The 19,121-nt window shown below is 45.2% G+C and overlaps 1 protein-coding gene across 5 annotated transcripts; it reads left to right on the top strand.

The window, feature by feature from the left end:
• Positions 1 to 47: 47 nt before the first annotated feature.
• kdm6bb (lysine (K)-specific demethylase 6B, b) lies at positions 48 to 19,121 on the top strand. Of its 5 annotated transcripts, none has more exons than XM_056411599.1 (22): positions 48 to 126; positions 2,551 to 2,693; positions 5,160 to 5,190; positions 5,674 to 5,797; positions 6,888 to 6,944; positions 7,090 to 7,309; positions 7,429 to 7,674; positions 7,895 to 8,050; positions 8,143 to 8,406; positions 9,117 to 11,692; positions 11,802 to 11,928; positions 13,360 to 13,465; positions 14,023 to 14,228; positions 15,369 to 15,523; positions 15,610 to 15,678; positions 15,772 to 15,920; positions 16,046 to 16,160; positions 16,463 to 16,650; positions 16,768 to 16,909; positions 17,020 to 17,146; positions 17,250 to 17,420; positions 18,063 to 19,121. In XM_056411599.1, the coding sequence occupies exons 4-22, from the start codon at positions 5,679 to 5,681 to the stop codon at positions 18,084 to 18,086; spliced, it is 5,217 nt and encodes a 1,738-aa protein (XP_056267574.1). In that variant the 5' UTR covers positions 48 to 126; positions 2,551 to 2,693; positions 5,160 to 5,190; positions 5,674 to 5,678; the 3' UTR covers positions 18,087 to 19,121. The 5 variants fall into 5 exon arrangements, with proteins under 5 accessions (XP_056267574.1, XP_056267571.1, XP_056267573.1 ...); XM_056411596.1 differs by having other exon boundaries at positions 11,778 to 11,928; XM_056411598.1 differs by having other exon boundaries at positions 7,426 to 7,674.

Here is a 19,121-nt window from a genome sequence, read left to right as displayed (position 1 = left end):
GGGGGGAGAAAGAAGAAAGAGGAGAGGATCGGGTGTTACAAGGTGGCGAGGAGTGAAAGGGAGGGAAAAGGGGAGCAGAGGGGCGCGCGGGCCAGAGAGAAGGAAGACACACACACACAAAAAAAGGTAAAAGAAGGCATTGCAGAGGGGTAGCTTCATGTGCTATTTGCATATGTCTGAATGTAAATACCACTACTTGTACTCCATCTGCCTGTGTGGAAGAGGTCTGCGCGTGCCTTTCTGTTTTCTTTTCTCTTCTGTGTGTGTGCGGGTATCCAATGTGTGTGTTTGTGCTGAACGATCTGTCTTGGCAGAACATACTGCAGTGTGTGTGTGTGTGTGTGTGTGTGTGTGTGTGTGTGTGTGTGTGTGTCTGCAGACAGTGCTGCACATTCATGCATGAAGCTCACATGCACACACACACATACACGCGCGCGCGCACACAGTGCTCACGTGCAGACACACAGAGAGCAAGAGCAGAAATGTGAAATGATGAATGTGGTGAAGGGGAACTGTTGAGGTTACACTTGTGCTCCCTGGAACGTTGAACTGTTGCATGTGTGTGTGTGTGTGTGTGTGTGTGTGTGTGTGTGTGTGTGTGTGTGTGTGTGTGTGTGTGTGTGTGTGTGTGTGTGTGTGTGTGTGTGTGTGTGTGTGTGTGTGTCGTACAGTAGTAATAAGCTACCCAGTGTCATGATTACATCTTCATCTTGAGTCTTGTCTAAACTGTGTAATCAGTATTGGCTCCACTGAAAGTTCGGCTCAGGCTGCAAACACATGTCTCTCAGAAAGCTCTTTAGCCCTGCTGTGTTTTTCATTGACTCCCACTTGTTTACTTCCTGAACGGTTTCAAGTAAATAAATAATTGTGTGGGGTTACTTGTTTAGAACGTACAGCTTGCACCCAACGTGTGCCTCCAGCTGATTTGACTGCCAGTTTAGGTAACCACCTGGAAGTGCGATTCTAGGTTACCATTCCCAACACAAGCCAGCTGCCTCTCTCTCTCTCTCCCCCCCCCCCCCCCCCACACACACACACGCACACCTACACTCATGTGCATCGAGTGCCTTCCGTGAACCTGTTAACCTGCCCCATAGTCTTTGTTCACACACACAAAAAGCTGTACATTTAGCATTATTTGCAAAAGACACCCCTCTTTCTCGTTCTTGACCTTGCCTTGGTACATTCCAGTACCCCTCAGAGAGGGCTGTGCTTTATGGAGCGTACACCGGGAGAAGCTGCTATTATAGCGAGAGGGAGAAGGGGGATCGAGCTGAGGGAAGCGGGGCTGCAGGGATGTTATTTTTAGAAATGTGATTGATATTCGCGTACTGTCTGTGATTGTGCCGCTATTTCAAGGCTGAAGCCAATACAATCACACACCGGACAGACAACCCCCTCCGAATGCACACACGCACACACACGTGCGTGCGTGCGTGTGTGCGTGCATTCGGAGGGGGTTGTCTGTCCGGTCTATCTGTCTGCTTCTCGCTTCTGCTCCATCTGCTCTCTCCATGTCTCTGCTTCTCATGTTAGCTCGCCAAGGAGCCACCAGAGACGGGTCTGATCTGCTGCAGCCCATCCTTCCTTTTATGGTCTAGGATCAGTATCCTTACTCCTCTCTCACACACACATACGCACGCGCAGACGCACGGACGCACACACACGGAAAGTCACAGCAAGGGGTGCACATCTGCAGTGGTTCACTGGAGCTAGCAAGAAGCTCTAAATAGTGTGAGGTATGCAAGAATGTGAAAGACTGTTTGTTTGTCCATATGAGCGCACACATTGGAGTGGATTTGGAGATCTGGAGCAGTTCTTCTCTAAATAATATGCATATTTCTATTCGGCCAAACAGAGCAGCTGCATAATGGTTGCAGACATCTCAACAGAGAAAGGAAGAGAGAAATGTGGAAGTATACATACAATCCTATAAACTATCCCCCCCACCCCCCCCACCTTTTCTCCTCATGTCAAAATCACACTTGCATGCAAACACTCCCCTCCTTGCTTGAGGCCTTGCTCCCAGCTCTGGACTAAATGATATCATCGGTTGCCAGGGATACAAGGACACAGCGTGCAGAGAAAAGGGAGGGTGGGGCAGAGGCAGAGCCATACACATAGCCTGAAAGAGAAAGCAAGAGGCTGGAATATTGGGTATCAAGAAAGAAAAGGAGCCTTGTTGAAACAAGTAGTGAAGATAGCAAAGGGCAGGGCCATGCCGAGGAAAGACAGGAGCATAGAGAGCCTGTCAGAGGTTACTGGCCCATCCTTCCTCTCCCTTCTTTCTTACATCTCATTCCATCCTCTTCCTTTGTCTGGAGAGAGGATGGCTTGCAACAGTGCACATGCATGTGAAAGCATGTGTTGGAGGGAATGAAAGGCAAAGGATAGAAAGGAAGGGAATGGCAGTGATACTTGAGGGATGGCGGAGAGTCGCTTGCCCTCGAGTTGAGACAATAAAACCTTCCTGTCTTGTACATCTGTGCACCGACTGAGTATGGTATATCCTCATTCCCTCTACTATGTGTGTGTGTTTGTGTTTGCCAGCTTGTGGAGGATGAGTACGCCTATTTAAAGGGGTCCAAGTCTGCACTGGTCTGCTGTCTTGTTATTCCTGACTGACAGCATCATCGGATTTGGATTTGGACCGAAGCCTGTCTCCCCCTTTTTCTCTCGGTGCTCATTGCGAGGTAAGTGTGGTGACGGGGATGCACGTGCACACATACATCCACCATTAGGTTAGGCATACAGTAGCTACAGAGTCACAGGGGCTTTCAGCAGAGACATGAAAGGATGCATGGCTACCCCTCTCTGGGTCCAAAAAGATGACCAGGGTTTCCTTGGTGACAGGAGTGAGAGGGAGGCAGCAGACTGAGGGGTTCAGGCTGCAGGTTTAACAACCAGTTTCAACTACCATCACCCACCGGCACAACAAGTGGAAGAGATTCATTTGTACAGCATCGTTTCTCTCCACAAATATTTTATCACACAAGTCAGGAACACGCCACACTCTGACCCTGCACTGTTTGCATTGCACATTCTTCTCTTCAACGTATCTCACTGTGAAGCAGTGGGTTCTCCCAACAGCAACTTAACCCCTTTTGCACATGACATCATTTGGCCGTGGAGATGAATTCCAGATGTCTGGAATTAACCCTGCGCACATGGGTTTGATATTGGAGGCACACAGCCATTGTTGTGTAGAATCAAATGTAAGCTGCTGCTGCTGACTGCTGACTCCTCCTACAACACTGTACCGACAGGGTGTCCATGTGTGCAACAGGGAGGGTCGACAGCAGATGGTGTATCTGCTGCCTGTGTAGTGTTGCTCAACTACCAGCAGCAGCAGACTGGTTGTAAAAAGAAACGGGAGAGCACACTTAAAAAAATTATAAAGAAATGTCGCCGCCACACAAACTGTGAATCCGTTTACAAGTTGTTGGCATGAATAAAGAAAACGGTGACAGCGTTGTGATATTAACACAACTTCACACACTGGGACACAAATAGGCAACTCTGAGAAATAAAGCACGACAATCTGTCATACTCATTGAATGTGTTGTGACTCTGTCATGATTCCTTCTGTACACATGACATCTTTTGCTTCTGTCCATCCTGGAGAGGGGTCCTCCTCTGTTACTCTCATGAAGGTTTCATCCCTTGGGAGTTTTTCCTGATCCGATGTGAGGTCCTGGGACAGAGATGGCGTACGTGTACAGATTGTAAAGTCCTTTGAGGCACATTTGTAATTTGGGATGTTGGGCTGTATAACATAAACTGAGTTGAATTGAATTGAAAAGTTCCTATAAGCTTCATGGCGTTTGATAAAGATCCTCTATTTCAGCATTAGCAGAGAATCGCAGAAGCTCAGTGAGCTGGTCTCTCAAAGAGCGGATGTTGGTGGAACAGGGGGTGATGTGAGGATTAGAGTGGATGTAGCCAGACCTGCTGTGTCTATTGCTCAGCTGTTTGTAGCAACTAATGGCACGCAGTGCGTAGGATACATGCATCTCGTCTCAATTCACCGCATGGAAGCCGTGTAACATTGTCTGCACACAAACTGCCTTTTGTGTTTTGTGTCCTCTCTCTACTGCTCTAAGAATGCATCTAAATGCAGTTGACGTTAAAATGCCTAAAGCCTCAGTCGGAAGAACCGTCTGGCTTCAGTTGCTCTAGCAACTGGTCGGAAATGGACTCTTGAAGAGGTTGCTCACTTAGCCCATCCAGCACTGGCGGAAAGGTTACTTCACATCTGCAAACCACAGGCAAACCCGTGTGGAACAAACTTGTAAAAAGGGAGGTTTCAGGGAGGTATTTATTAAAAGCTGTGGGAAATGAATGCATATAGAGGTGCAACCCATCAGCCATACAGTCCAGCTTTCTTCAAAATACATTGTTGATCTTTACAAGGTCAGCTGAAATGTCATCTTAACATAACACGTAAGTGTTTGGCAAGAGACATCTTTCCTGACCATGGACCAAATAATTACTTGAATTCAACTTTTCTATTTTAATCAAAAGGGGGGGGGGGAAACAACAACAACCAAAATTAAAATATGCAGATGAGACGAGGAAGGTAAGGATAAGAAGTTGGGACTTGACCAGCCAAACATTGGACCTGGTGTGGTGGTTCAATACTCAGCGGGGCAAGTTGGTGTCATGAAAGTAAAGGAAAGGAAGACCGTAGCCCAAATGAACTAGCAGCTGATGATGAACCGTGGGACTGGATGGAAGATGGGTGCTGTTGATTTGAGACTCATTCATCAGCACCCTTCATGTCAAAAAAGAAGTACAAATACTCCAGCAGCCCAGCTTTGTTTTATTTTGCTCTGCTTTCCTTTGCTCTCAAAGTGAGGTTGCCATGGCCCTTCTTCTTAGTGCCATGTTTGTGTTTTTTTTCTATCATTGGAGGGCCACTGGCTGTGGCGGCTGCTGGGTAGCAGTGATTAGAGAGAGGCTGAATACACAATGCAGCTCTGGCTGACGATGTGGTACATCAAATGCACCACAGATGCACAAGCTGACACTATGCCCCCCCCCCCACCACCCCATATGTAAATTATAGACCCAGAAAGATAAGCCAAAAGTAAAGCAATGATGATGCTGACATCCATGTTTCTCTCTCTCTCTTTTTGCTCTCTCTGTTGGGGTTGAAGTGGAGGGCCTCCCAAACACAGACCAAGACTGGTAATGTGTGTGTGTGTGTGTGTGTGTGTGTGTGTGTGTGTGTGTGTGTGTGTGTGGGTGTGTGTGTGAGAGTGTGTTCACATGTACTTTGTGCACCACTTTAGCACTATTATGGTATCACACTGTTAATTAAAGCACCTCATAAAAACAATAGATTACCGTCAACTGTATTATTCGTGAAAGCAGAAGTAAATGCAGGATGAAGATGCTGAAATTCACATGTTTTACACCCGTGTGTGTGAGTCGCTGCATGTCGTGTTTTTCGTTAGTGTTCACCTGCTGCTGTAATTGGATGTTAAATTGCTTGATTAGAGGGCCCTTCCGGTTGGCCTTTTTAAATTTATTAATCGGTGAGAGGAGCAGTCTTCTGAATAAGCTTTGAGGAAATAAAGCTCCGCTGCAAAGTGGTGGGCATTGTCGTTGCATAAGCTGCTATCTGATTGGTTAAAATTGTTTGCGTAATAAGCATTATCTGTGTTTCAGGCTGCATGTATCACCCCGCAGAGCTGTACTCTGGCCGTAACGCATGGGACTCCTATCCAGCTGGAGGACCAAACAGAGGACAATGGGCTCCCGTAAACATTCGTCCCTGGAGCCACACAGAAAGGTCAGCAGCAGCACCGTCACAATACTCACATTAAATGCTTCTGCAATGTCACCTTTTCATTCTTACAGGACAGTAGTCCATTCGCAGATGCACACATGTCATTTTGCATGCTGTAGGTTCTTATGTATTACCTGTACTGTGTAGTTCTTCCCTATTTCTTGACTTCTCATAGATTATGATCTTTAGTCGTGAATTAGACGCTAAGCTTCACAGGAGTCACCGTTTTTTGTGTTGGCTGTAACGGTTAAGACAGCAGATACAATATAATAGCCCTTAACACCGAGATAAAAAAATAAATAAACGTCCAAAGCCTTCCCAAAGATAATTTCAACTCCGTCGGATCAAATACTGACGCAACTTGAGACTTGAACTCTTCCAACAAGGGTCAGTCCAGCAGGTGGGAATCCAGCTTTTGTTGTCCTGGTTGATTCACGATAAGCACCACTTTATGAAACTGACTGATTAACTGGAGCTGTGATGAGCATATTCATGAAACAAAAATGACTTCAGCTGCAGCTGTAAGCAGGAGCCCATCTGCAGTTCTGCTGAATGAAACTATAACTTCTTCAGCTGCAGCTGTGGGAAGACTCAGTCCAGCTTTTCAGCTGCAGTGGTTGAGGGGGACTGAATGAATATGATTATGTCTGTCGCTGACCGCTTTTGAATTTCATGGCAATAGTAGCAATTGTGTCTTTAGTAAATTTGCATGACATAAACACAGCGCGACAAACAATAACTGATATTTAAATTATTTTTTAAATGTCTCACAAATCCAAGATCTTAAACGTGATCCTTCAACCAGAAGTGCTTTTCTAGCAAGCAATGCAAAATTAACTCCATATTCAGAGAGGTTTCATTGATACAACAGTGCAAAATTAGCAATCAACAAGAACAACTTGATTTAGATATTCAAAGAAAGAGCGGCTATACAAAGCTAATTTATAAAAATTAACTGATTGCTGGTTAACCTCATGTAACCTACTATACTATAGCTTTTTTTTTATTGTCCAAAGTGATCTATATTTTCAACTCATTTTCAACATTATTATCTTGAGAATATCTGTATGTTTTTGTTTTTTTGTCACTAAAGGTGTCATGGAGAGCGCAATCAATCACATAACCCATCATCAAGTCGTTTTTATAACAGGTGAGTCGCTCAAATAAGTCCTCTCGTGCAATTCTCCTGAAACCACTTGGAAAGTCAACTTCACTTGTACTTGCTGCTTGAGCAGCAGAACAGCACAATACTTGACCTGTCATGGTACTTCTTGCTAAGTTGGTCTTCTGCCCAGGGGGGAGAGGACAGTCAACCATGTCCAGGACAAGGTCGTCTCAAAGGGGCACCGACAGCCGCTACGTCTCTGGGAGGGAAAGGAGCAGTCGTTCGAGGCCCAGAACTGGCATCACAACTCCACGCGCTCATTCCACAGCCGAGGTGTCACCAACGACAGTTATCCGACAGGACCAGGAGAGCGCTACGCAAACTGGGACCACAATGCCAGCAACTCTGTGGTGAGACCTGCAGTTCCAGGACAACATTACTTGCAAAAGAGTAAACATTATTATTTATTGGAGCTAGAAGTGTGTCATCATTTGATTGTGTCCCCTTTTCTCTTGCCGACCGTTAGCAGCACGGGGGGCCTCGCCAGCATCGCAACAACAGAGAACTCCAGTGCCCACCAGAGAGATGGGCCCCCTCAGACTGCAGCAGGATCTTTCCTGGCAGAATTATAAACAACAGACCAGGACCTTGGAAACGGCCAGCCCTCCACCAGCGGCGAGACCAACTGCACCAGCACAGTCCCCCTCCACAGCACCCTCTGTCCCCCAGGGACGAATGTCCAGCCAAAAGGAGAAGGGACTCTGGCCCTGATCAGGTGAAGTTTGTTGGCCTCCATTCCTTGTGTTGAGTATAGTTTATTTATTTATTTGTATACAGGCTTTTATTTCTGTGCAACAGCACCACCCGTTGGTCAAATTCTAGTTAGTATGACAAGTTACTTAAAATATAATAATAATATTAATAATAATAATATTAATAATAATAATATTAATAATAATAATAATAAGACAGGTTACTTATGCGTCTCTGTTTAGTCATCCGATCCTGGATCAAGGCATTTGTCTTCACTCGCCCGTGCCGCATCGCCACCTCGCCACCACCGCTGTAACCAGGATGACTGGAAACCTCCTAATGAAAGGGGGGGTCATTGCAACCACTATGACCACCGGACCTCAACCACACAGCAACAGGTAAGCGTAGAGTCTGTTAACAATTACTAACAGATCAAACTGAACAAAACAAAAGTCGGTGATTTCTATATTATTAGCTTTTGAATTTGCAGGAAACCTCTAAACTGCGGGCTGGGGGACACTTAGCGGATCCGAACCAGAGCTGTCGCAGCAGACCGCCACACCACGGAAGCAATGGGAAGGTCGACCGGAGAATCTCATCATCACCAGCAGACCCCACCCGTGTGCCTTACAGCCAAAACCATCACTACTACGATCAACGGCACACAGGCCACCCCAGAGCTCTACCGCACAACATGCAGCTACACCCTTCTGAGAACAAGGACTCCCGGAGCCATCACCACAAACAAAGCACAGTGAGAAATATACATTTAAATAGCACAAAGACACAAAAGTCGGGATCGATAGATAAATAGGTTGAGTGTGTTTTTTGTAAAGTAGACTTGACAACACTCAATACCTTTTCAGTTTGTGCCATTTCACCAGGCAAGTTGCTGCTAATAATATCATCAACCTCTTCTACCTCCACCATCCCTACCATAGACCCTTTATGTCTGCTAGGAGGGAAGGGGGATCTCTCGGGGGAGATGGCAGGTCAACAGTGTGTGGCACATAGAAGTGGTGTCCAACAACCGAAAGCTGGGACGCCGCTCAGCACTTTGTGTCAAGTTGTCTTGACAGAAATCCAATGGTTGATACCATTTGTTACATATATTTGGTGCTAAATGGAAAAATGTTTGACCACTGAAATTTATATAAATGGTTAAAAAGAATCCCTCCAACATACCACATTAAGAAACCAAAACCTGAGGAGCACCATATGACAGTGAGGTCAACTTTCAAATAATGGTCTCACTCCAATGATATTGTTACTATGGGGACTTACAATCATCACACATAATTATAATATGTGCAATTCCAATACTGTTTAGTGACCCTAGTATGTAGAATATATACCACTTTTCTAAAAAGAAAAACATAATACATTTATATTGCATTTAAAAACTGCATGTTTTTTTCTGGATTCTATGTAATTGATATTCTAAACAGATGTAATCCTTTGCAGGAACCTCAGCGCAGTCATCAAAGGGGCAATTCAAGGGATCCAGACTCTCCTCCTTATTCGTCCCTCCTCTGCAGCCCTAAAGATGGAGGTTGTTCTGCCAGCAGTCCACATGCTTCTTCCAGCCCCCCTTCCTATACGGTTGCCAGTGGCAGAAAAGACCCATCAATCATTCATCAGTTTATCCCTGGCCTCAGTGGACAGCAGAAACTCCAGGGAAGTCCTAATTACACACTGAGACCTAGCCTGACATCTCCCACGTCTCTCACATCTCACACTGGTCTAAATTCCAGGTTTTTGGATGTAAAATATCGAAAGACCTTGCAGCCGCTCTGCTCAAGACAGTCCCCCCACGGCCGATCAAGAGCGATCAAGCCAGAAAAAGTGTCGGAAGAACATAAAAAAGCAGAGAAGCTGATGAAAAAGGAGAGGAAGGGGGAAGTTCAAAAGACAAACAGAAAGGGTGAACAGAGGAAGAGGCATAAGAAAAAAGAGGAAAAAAGGTTGGCCGAGAGAAAAAGGAAGAGGGATAAAGCAGCTAGGAGAGAAAGAAAGTTAGGCTTGAAAACTACACTCACACAAAACGAAATGTTTGCTTCCGTCCCTACTCCCAAATCTTCAGGAGAGGCCAAAATATGTAAAAAGGAGACTTCCACTCGGTCCCCAGAGAATCAAGGCCAGTTACGACCCAAACACAAGCACAGGGAGAGGAGGGAACGAGGAGAGAAGACACACAGGCCATCCACAAACACTCCTGATTCCGGCTGCACCTCAACATGTGGAAATCACAAAACGCCCAAGAGGAACAGAGTTCCCCCAAAACTCCCCGTCAAGGAACAACTAAAGCGATCTCTTCCCAGGAAAACATGCCCCAGCCAGACCAGCAAGAGGCCCACCGCCGTCTCACCCCGCTCAAAAGCTCGACCAAAAGCAAAGCCCGATAACACACTTCCCTCTCTTTTATTTAAAGCCTTAGCACCTCTCAGCACATCGTGTTCTATCAGCTTAGAGCGGCCCATCCACGGCAAAGAAGGCGGGCATGGAGGCGCTAGAAACGCTCCGGACCTTCAGCCTGTGGGAAATGTGAAGGAAACGGGGGACAACCCTTCCAATACTCCCCCTGTTCTCAGCTGGCAGGGCTCCCCAGTATCAACTATTGGAGAAGATGAAGAGGAGCTAGGGAAAGGAGTGTTAAGTAGACCTGTCCTCCAGCCCAGCCCCACCCAGTGCTTCTCTCCTCCTCCTCCTGTCGACAGTGAGCGCACCGATGAGATGAATAAGGAGCCTTGTGAAAACACACCGGCTGATTATTCAAACGATGGCGTGTCTGAACTCGGTGATCTACCTTGTGCAACGGAACAAGTTGCCGATGGAGAGAAGGAAGAGGAGGTGGACGGCAGCAAGGGAACCTCTGGCTCTCTTCTCCGTGAGCTTCGCCACCACAAAACGGGTTTGGACGACGTCTTCAAGAGCCTAGCCGCCTTTCTCGGAGGCCAGCGGGTCCCATGTCGAGGCGGTCCATTCGGGAGGCCTCCCGCGGGCTCCACGAGCGGAGTCAAGTACTCCTCTTCTCTTGAATTGGGGCCAGAAATTCACGAGCATCAGGATTTCTCCCCACAATCCGACCTTACAGCGTCTTCCAAATCCAGTAATCAGTCACCAACTCACTGTACCTCCACATTTTTGAGAACCCAGAGTCCGACGAGTCTGAGGGAGCCTGTTGTGGACGCCCTGGTCCAGGAGAAGCAGGAGGAAGTCAAGCCCAGCGTAAAAGAGAGAAAAGAGGGTGAGGATATGGAGATCCTTTCTGAGAAGAACAAGTCATCTCTTTTGGATGGGTCACTGAGTGCGAAGCTGAGACTTACCACCTCGCACACAGCGTCTTTCACCAGCCTCATTACTCTCTCCACCAAGGAAGAGAGAGGACACAGTGAGGAGATGGAACGCTTGGGTACAGACAGGAAGAGGAAACAAAAGGTTAATGACGGGGAGAGCGAAGGAGAGATCAAGATTAAGATAAAGACGGAAGAAAGCAGCGTCATCTGTTCTAAAAACAAAGCAAATGAAATAAGGGATTTGGAAGAAAAAGCTGTTTCGTCCTCTTTGCTCGTCATCTCCAGAAAGTCATCCAAACCTCTCAAAGATGGTCAGAAGGGCCAGACTACTCAGGAAAACCCCACACCACATGCCAACCACATCCAGAAAGAAAAAGTGGACACGGGGTACGCCGATGTAAAGATCATAACTGAGAAGAAGGAAGAGTTCAAAAATAAGATATCCTCAGCAGCAGGGCAAAAAAATACCAAGGCCATAAGCCCAGCGTCAACTGTAACAATCAAGCCATCTAAATTATGTGTGATCACACCAGCAAGCAAACCACTATGCTCAGCAGCTCCAGTTGACCCCATGAAACTGAAAGCATTGTCCATGGGCGTGTCGAAGGAGCTAAAGATCCTCTTGATTAAGGTGGAGAGTGCTGGAAGACAAACATTCAACATATCGGAGGTGGAGGAGAAAAGAATCCCGCTCTGCAAGATCAGCATTAAAAACACGGGCGCTGAAGTGGTCAGAGCTTGCAAGTGAGTACGCTGACAAAAACAAATTTGTGCATCTTTTTTATTTGGATGTGTTTTACATCCAAGTTGTTACTCTTGATGAATTTAGTCTTTTATTGTCATATTTTTCCAGGGGGACGAGGGTGAAGGGGAAGTTCAAGGAGTCTTTCCTGCTTCCCGCCTTCTCTGTAAAACCTAACATTGACACCAAGATCCCCATCCCTCGAGAAAAGCTTAACCCTCCTACGCCGAGCATCTATGTGAGTCCACGCAGATGAGCATACCCAACGGAATCCAGCTCGACAAGGGGCATCATCACGTATTGAATCCTAACGACGTGTTTTTAGCCACGCTAGAGGCATGGCTCTATGGACGGCGACGTCGGCCTCTTCTATAGGTCGGACGCTCGGTCAGTTGGTGTGCCACCTCGCTCCAAATCGAAATAGCCCGATAACTGTCTGATGGCTTGGCATGCGATTATGTACGGACATTCACATTCTCCTCAGGATGAATTGTGATCTCTTAACTTTTTATCCACCACAAAAAAATATGTATTCTTCTAACACACTCAAAACTAGCCTCAGCTGTACTTCATGTTTACTGTCTAATTAGCAAATTTTCGCATGCTGACGCGCTAAACTCCGATGTTCTACAGAGTAAAACATAACATCGGCATCCTAGCATTGTCATCGCTAGCATACTGCCCGACGACCCGATTATTTAGAAATCCCACATTCTGAAAAATGTTTTTTATAAACGGATGATATGTCGAGAAAGTCTCGACAGAATCCTTGGCACTTAGACTCTACAGGGAGATTCGTAATCGAGGTGCAACCCCCTGTGGAGTCCAGACGCTGTTGGTAGACTGATGAATCTGATGAATCTGAGGAATCTGATGAATATGCAAGGACTGGGGTGATGGGGTGGTGGAGGGGCGCATGTAGCAGCAACATGACACGGCCCTATTTAGTAAGACACGGCACCAAGATGATGTCTCAAACAAGGAGCTGCAAGGACATTCGGAGTGAGAATGCGTGAGCTGGTGGACGGCAGAAATAAACTTCAGGAGAAATCAACTTTGGGTGTGAGCGTGCAAAAGGATGATATTCTTAACTGAACCTGCGCTCGTTGTTCAAGGCTTATTGTTACAACGATTGTTGTTGTTTTTCCCTTAGCCTCTTTATACTAGGTCCCTTTGTTGGTTAGGTTTAGGCAAGAGGAGTGAGAGCTATGTTTACGGTCAGAACATCCTGATATTCAGAGAAGGGCGGGTCATGGCTTGGACAATTCTAATAATGCGACAAGGGAAGAGCCAATGTCGTTATTTAGCAAAAATTATTAGCCATGTACCACAAAAGTTTGTACTGTAGGAACAATGGTTGTTTTTTCAAACTTTTGGGATATTCAAATGATCCTAAATACAGCCTCAGTGAGCCTTTAGCATGGCTGTAGACCTCGGGGCTTGTTCTCATATGAACTAAGAAATGAGTAAATCGCCGCCGTAAATCTTTGAATTGTGTCTTGGGTTGTTTTCTCGATAGCAGCAGAGAGAGCTGCCTTATCATACCTTGTTTCAAGACATCTACGCGTTACCAACCTACTGTCAGTATTTTTCATTTGTTTTCAAAACAAATAAATAAATTCTGTCACCGCGTTCAAATGTTCATAATTATTCTGTGTTTCTTCCGCAGTTGGAGAGCAAGAGGGACGCTTTCTCTCCGGTTCTGCTTCAGTTCTGCACTGATCCCAAAAATGCGGTGACTGTCATCAGAGGTCTTGCCGGCTCCCTCCGCCTTAGTAAGTTTACACCCCACTCCAGTTACTCGGTTCATGAAATTCCAGTTAGTCTAAATGAGTTTTTGGGGATTAGTAACACATTGGCCACGATTAGGGCCTTTTGTTTATTGGAGCAGGGAAAGAGAAAGGGAAGGAGGTGTTGATTATCCAGATATAAATGGAGCGTATCATAAAACGGGGGACTATTCTAGATGCAGCAGATATTTTACACATGACATTCGAGACAATTGAGAAATGTTATACAACATACAGTTGACTCTGAGTCACAATTGTGTCTTTGTGATCTACTATGCAATGAGTTTGACGTGTGTGCTTCGACCATGACGGGATGGCTTTGCCACCGGTAGGCTGAACTTTGAGAGAGAAATGTTAATTTGAATGTGTTTGCAAAATTTCTCTTGTGTTTTATAATCGTCCAGTACAGATGAACTGACCTTATTTCAGTTTATACACCTTTTGCGTTGAGCTTGGAACCACAACCAATGCCTTGAGAAAAATACAATATACTATTTATCTGATAATGACCTCTGTTCTGTGCTTTCCTTTCCCTATGTGAGACCTTGGTCTGTTCTCCACCAAATCGTTGGTCGAGGCCAATGCGGAGCATCCAGTGGAAGTGAGGACTCAGGTCCAGCAGCCCGCTGATGAGAACTGGGATTCAAGTGGATCGACGCAGACGTGGCCCTGCGAGAGCAGCCGCTCGCACACCACCATTGCCAAATATGCTCAGTACCAGGCCTCGAGCTTCCAGGAAAGCCTGCAGGTAGACATTGGCCAACACATGTACACACATGCACACAGATATGGATCGAATAAAAGGCATTATTAATTGATTTACATGAACCCGTATTGCAAATAAAAAATTATAAATGCTCCATTTGGCCTCATTCAGGAAGTTTGTGTGCAGACCGATTTATCCTTAAGTGGCAATGAGGGAGTTGCAAGAGAGTTTGTGGCATTCTCTCCATTCCCTGGTACTTATAGTTTTCTTCTAGATCTGATCGGTCCAGACATGTCGTCCGAGTCATGAACAGATAGTCTGTCTTTCATCACAGGACAAAATAACCTCACATTTGAAAGCGTAAATATTTGGTATATTGAATATGATGCAAAATTAATAGTCACCATTTCATCATCAAAATGGTTTATCAATTAACATTTAAAAAGATTTCCTGATTTGAATTTGCATATTCGGCACATTTGTCACTGTGACGGCGACCTCAGAGTCTCTTTCCAGTGTCATCCTCTGTTGCACCAACAACATTACCGGCTTTAGACTATAATATTCTCTCTTCTAATATACTCTATATATATAACTGTCAAATCCCCCTTGTTCACCTCTCACATTGTTAATTGTTTCTGAGTTTTTGGGATCAATATAACGCTCATCTTCTTGTGAACAACTGAAACTAATTATTTCAGTTTAAGTTTACAGTATGTTGGTGAATCCAACTGGGAGCACTCAACCTCACAACTTCTGAATCAGAAAACAACAATGTTCTTCCGTGATGATTATTGAGATAAATAACCAGTGTGAACAAAAGTTCAGTCTTTCTTTGAATCCTCTCTGGTGTATAATACCTCTCGAGCTTTGAGTAAGTTTCAATAAGTTGTTTTGATTGTAATTATTAAAAAGTAATAATATGTAGCGCTGTATACACTTTCCAATGGGAAACACATGCACACTTATGTCACTTGTTTGATGTAAGGCTTTCAAGTTGTTACAGCTATACAGAAAAGCAGGTTTTGGAAATGAACTCTTTCAGATGCATGTGTGTCTTTCCATTACTGTTGTATTTACTAATGACATCCACACATACTTTAGGTAAATAATGATATAACAATGCATCCTTTTTTAGCTGTCGGCCAACCTGTCAGCTAAGCTCATGTAGATGTGTTACAGGAGGAGAAGGAGAGCGAGAATGAAGAAGGAGAGGAGACAGAGTCTGTAGATACGACGGCCGCTACAAAAGCTGCTCTGACATTAGGCAGCATTAAAACCAACCCTGCGACCTTCTTCAGCAAAGTCCAACCTGTTACTCCCAACAGCACAACCAGGTAAGCGCAAAACAGTGCTCCGTCTGTACCAGTAACTCACAGTTTTAATGGGCTAACAATACACAAGACTTTGTTCTGTTCCCCAGCTCAGAGCAGAAAACAGGCGGAAAGATTATAAAGTTTGGGACAAATATTGATCTCTCTGACCCTAAAAGGTGAGATGGTGTCATTAACCTCTGCCCGCTCATACTGCCCTCAATGAGGGTCCTTGTTGTCTCACGTTTTACATCATTATGTTTCTTTATAAGGTGGAAGCCTCAACTGCAGGAGCTGCTGAAGCTGCCAGCTTTCATGCGCGTGGAATCCAGCAACAACATGCTCAGTCACGTCGGTCACACCATCCTGGGCATGAACACTGTCCAGCTCTACATGAAGGTGCCAGGCAGCCGCACGCCAGGTCAGTGTGTGCGTGTGTGTGTCTGTGTGTGTGACAACACAATCAGGAGCTCGTAAACCACAGATTGATTGATTTTCAATTGATGTTTTTGAATGAATAAACGGACTGTTGGCGCTCTTCATTAGGTCATCAAGAGAACAACAACTTCTGCTCCGTCAACATCAACATTGGGCCTGGTGACTGCGAGTGGTTCGCTGTTCATGAGCACTACTGGGACGCCATCAACACATTCTGTGAGAAGTGAGTGAAGAGGCTGTTTAAGAACACATGTAGAAACAAGGAAGCTGCGATTCAGTCCACGGCAGATCTTCTCCAGGAGTTTCTGTAACGTACACTGCTGTAATATTTGCATTTTTCTGTTTCGAAAATGCGTACAAAACAATCAAATTGAGCAAACTGCTCTCCCCATTGTGTCTCTGGCCACCGCGGCGAGGCCCTCGGCTGTGTGATTACTTGTGGCCCCAACCAGCCCGGCGGAGACAATAATTAGCTGTAGTATTGGGCGCTCGCTAAATGTCATTGTTTGAAATTGTTTCCCTCAGGCATGGTGTAGACTACCTAACAGGGTCCTGGTGGCCAGTCCTGGAAGACCTCTACAGCTCCAACATTCCTGTGTACCGCTTCATCCAGAGGCCTGGAGACCTGGTGTGGATCAATGCGGGGACTGTGCACTGGGTCCAGGCGTTGGGCTGGTGCAACAACATCGCCTGGAATGTGGGACCACTCAACTGTCAGTTACAGCAAGAAATACAATGTGTCAAATCACAGCTCAAATATGTTGACTATTCTTCCTCCTTTCAGACTCACCACTGTTTTGTGTCTTCTTTTTTTGTTGTTGCTCTCCCAGCGTACCAATACCAACTCGCCCTGGAGCGCTACGAGTGGAACGAGGTGAAGAAGGTGAAGTCGATCGTTCCCATGATCCACGTTTCCTGGAATGTGGCACGCACCATCAAGATCACCGACGAGGACACCTACAAGATGATCAAGTAAGATGCGTCTTAGCCCGTGTCTATATATGTGTGTGTGTGTGTGTGTGTGCGTGTGCGTGTGTGTGTTGGGTCACATCTTTCCCTGTGCCCTCCTCCCTCTGCTTCAGACACTGCCTGATGCAGTCCATCAAGCACATCCAGATTCTTCGAGAGCAGCTGGTGGCTGCGGGGAAGAAGATCTCCTACCAGAGTCGCATGAAGGACGAGCCCGCCTACCACTGCAATGAGTGTGACGTGAGTGCCTCCATCTTTTCCCCCGGCCTCGCTGTCTGCCTGGGAACAGTGAGTGTGCGTGTGCGTGTGCGTCGCGGCCGTGATATAAACCGTGTCTCTGCAGGTGGAGGTGTATGATCTCCTGCTGGTGACCAGCGAGAACAGCACCAAGAAGAGCTACGTGGTGCACTGCGAGGACTGCGCCCGGGCTAAGAGCCCGTCGCTGGCGGGAGTCGTGGTGCTGGAACAGTATCGGATGGAGGAGCTGATGAGGAGCTACGACACCTTCACGCTGGTCAGTCTCACTTTCTAAGCACGAGCCGTAATGCCGGAGTATCTTTTTGAGAAACAAACAGGACTCCATATTGCGAAAATATATTGCCAAAAAGTCCTGAATCAAAGGATGTTGCATGTTTTATTCTATTAATTGACTTAAAGTAACTCTTGACCCTTTTCCATCGGGATCGAGATTGATTTTCTTTCTCCGCGTCACAGATTGGTTCAGTTCATGTCAATACAATATGAAAATCAGCTTGAAGCTCACTTGCAATCGGTGAACCATTACAGTGAATATGTACGTGTGTATTTGTTGTTCTGGTTAACGTTACCGTTGCTGGGGAAAGTTTTAATGTTGGTGTAATCGTTCCTCCTGTCCATACCGGTCATGAAGATACCCCTCGCTAAACAGTTCTAAGTGATGGGGTACGAAATAGAATTAATACATGAATAAAAATGTTGCAAAAACATTACAATAAAAAAATAGTTTTGCATTGTTTACATTGTTTCTAATTCATAATTGATTCCTAATTGTCCTTAAATCCCAACTTAGACTGCGCACACACATACACACACACGCACACAGACACTCACACACACTCACACAGTTTTTTCAAGTGGCGATCTAAGCTATCTCTCCCTCTTTTTCTCCCCCTTTCAGGCTCCAGCACCCTTTTCAAAGTGAGGACTCCTTCGCGGCGTCTTCCAGCCATAACCAAAACTCTGATGGCAGCACAGATGTTGTCTTCAAGGCAATCTATTTCTGCAAACACTCTTTGAATCAGCCAATCACGTTTACTCAGTATTGTTTACATCACACAATAAGGTATGGATACTCAGCCAATCCAACTATAGCTCACTGTCTTCCCCATACCAGCTGCTGATTGGACGTGTGTTTTGAAATAGAATGACTAGACTGGTACTTTTCATGAAAAGCATTTCAGATATGTACAAAAAAAGAAAATGTGAGCACTGTTAGCACTGAAAATCAGGTTAAATGTTCAACGGACACTGCTGTGATTCAAAAGCGTCAAGTAGCCGGTTCTGTGTTTAATAAATTCAGGTACTTTTATGCAAATTCTGTAGAACTTTTTAATTCCAATCTAGTTATTCTATATGTCCATGAATTTGCTGTGATTCTGTTGTACCAGCAGGGGAATCGCTTCACAGGAGAAGTAGCTGTCACATTTGGCATCGTATTGGTTCCTCTTGGTTTTTCTTTGGTATTCAGGTAAACTGACATTTGTAATTCCTGTCTGGATACTCTTTGAGGTGCTATTCCAATCTTATTTATTCCCGTTAGATACTTACAAAGTTTTACCAGCCTATTAGTACACCACATTGGCCTTGCAAACTGTATTTATAGGAGAGGTAATTAGAGGATTAAACAAACAAATAATGATTTATGTACATATTTAAAAAGAAAAAAGTTTTGAAAAATCAGTTTCTCTAAAATACGGGTTTACTAGAGGACTAATATGGTTTCATTTTTAGTTGGAAATCAAGTATGTATATGGGGGTGAACGTTTAAAAAAAAAAGATAAATACTTGCGTTAGTGTGGTTCCTGTGAAACGCACAGAAAACAGACAGTGTGTTTTGTTTTGTTTTTTTGGAATGGGAAAACAATCCCTTTTTTTACCTCCTTTGGTTGCTATGTTTTTGTTTCTAGATGACAGAGAAAATAAGTAATTGTGAATGAATTTATGGGATACACAATGG

The sequence above is a fragment of the Pseudoliparis swirei genome, chromosome 3, assembly GCF_029220125.1.
Source record: "Pseudoliparis swirei isolate HS2019 ecotype Mariana Trench chromosome 3, NWPU_hadal_v1, whole genome shotgun sequence".
In the NCBI taxonomy this organism is placed as follows: Eukaryota; Metazoa; Chordata; class Actinopteri; order Perciformes; family Liparidae; genus Pseudoliparis; species Pseudoliparis swirei.
The sequence above is the reverse complement of the archived record's forward strand: the minus strand, read 5'-3'. Positions and strand labels throughout refer to the sequence as shown.

Coding starts and splice junctions, on each gene's coding strand:
- kdm6bb (XM_056411594.1), top strand. CDS start 5,679: ATGTATCACCCCGCAGAGCTGTACTCTGGCCGTAACGCATGGGACTCC. Junction 6,945..7,089: donor TCAAGTCGTTTTTATAACAG/GTGAGTCGCTCA, acceptor TCTTCTGCCCAG/GGGGGAGAGGACAGTCAACC. Junction 16,910..17,019: donor GACACCTACAAGATGATCAA/GTAAGATGCGTC, acceptor CCTCTGCTTCAG/ACACTGCCTGATGCAGTCCA.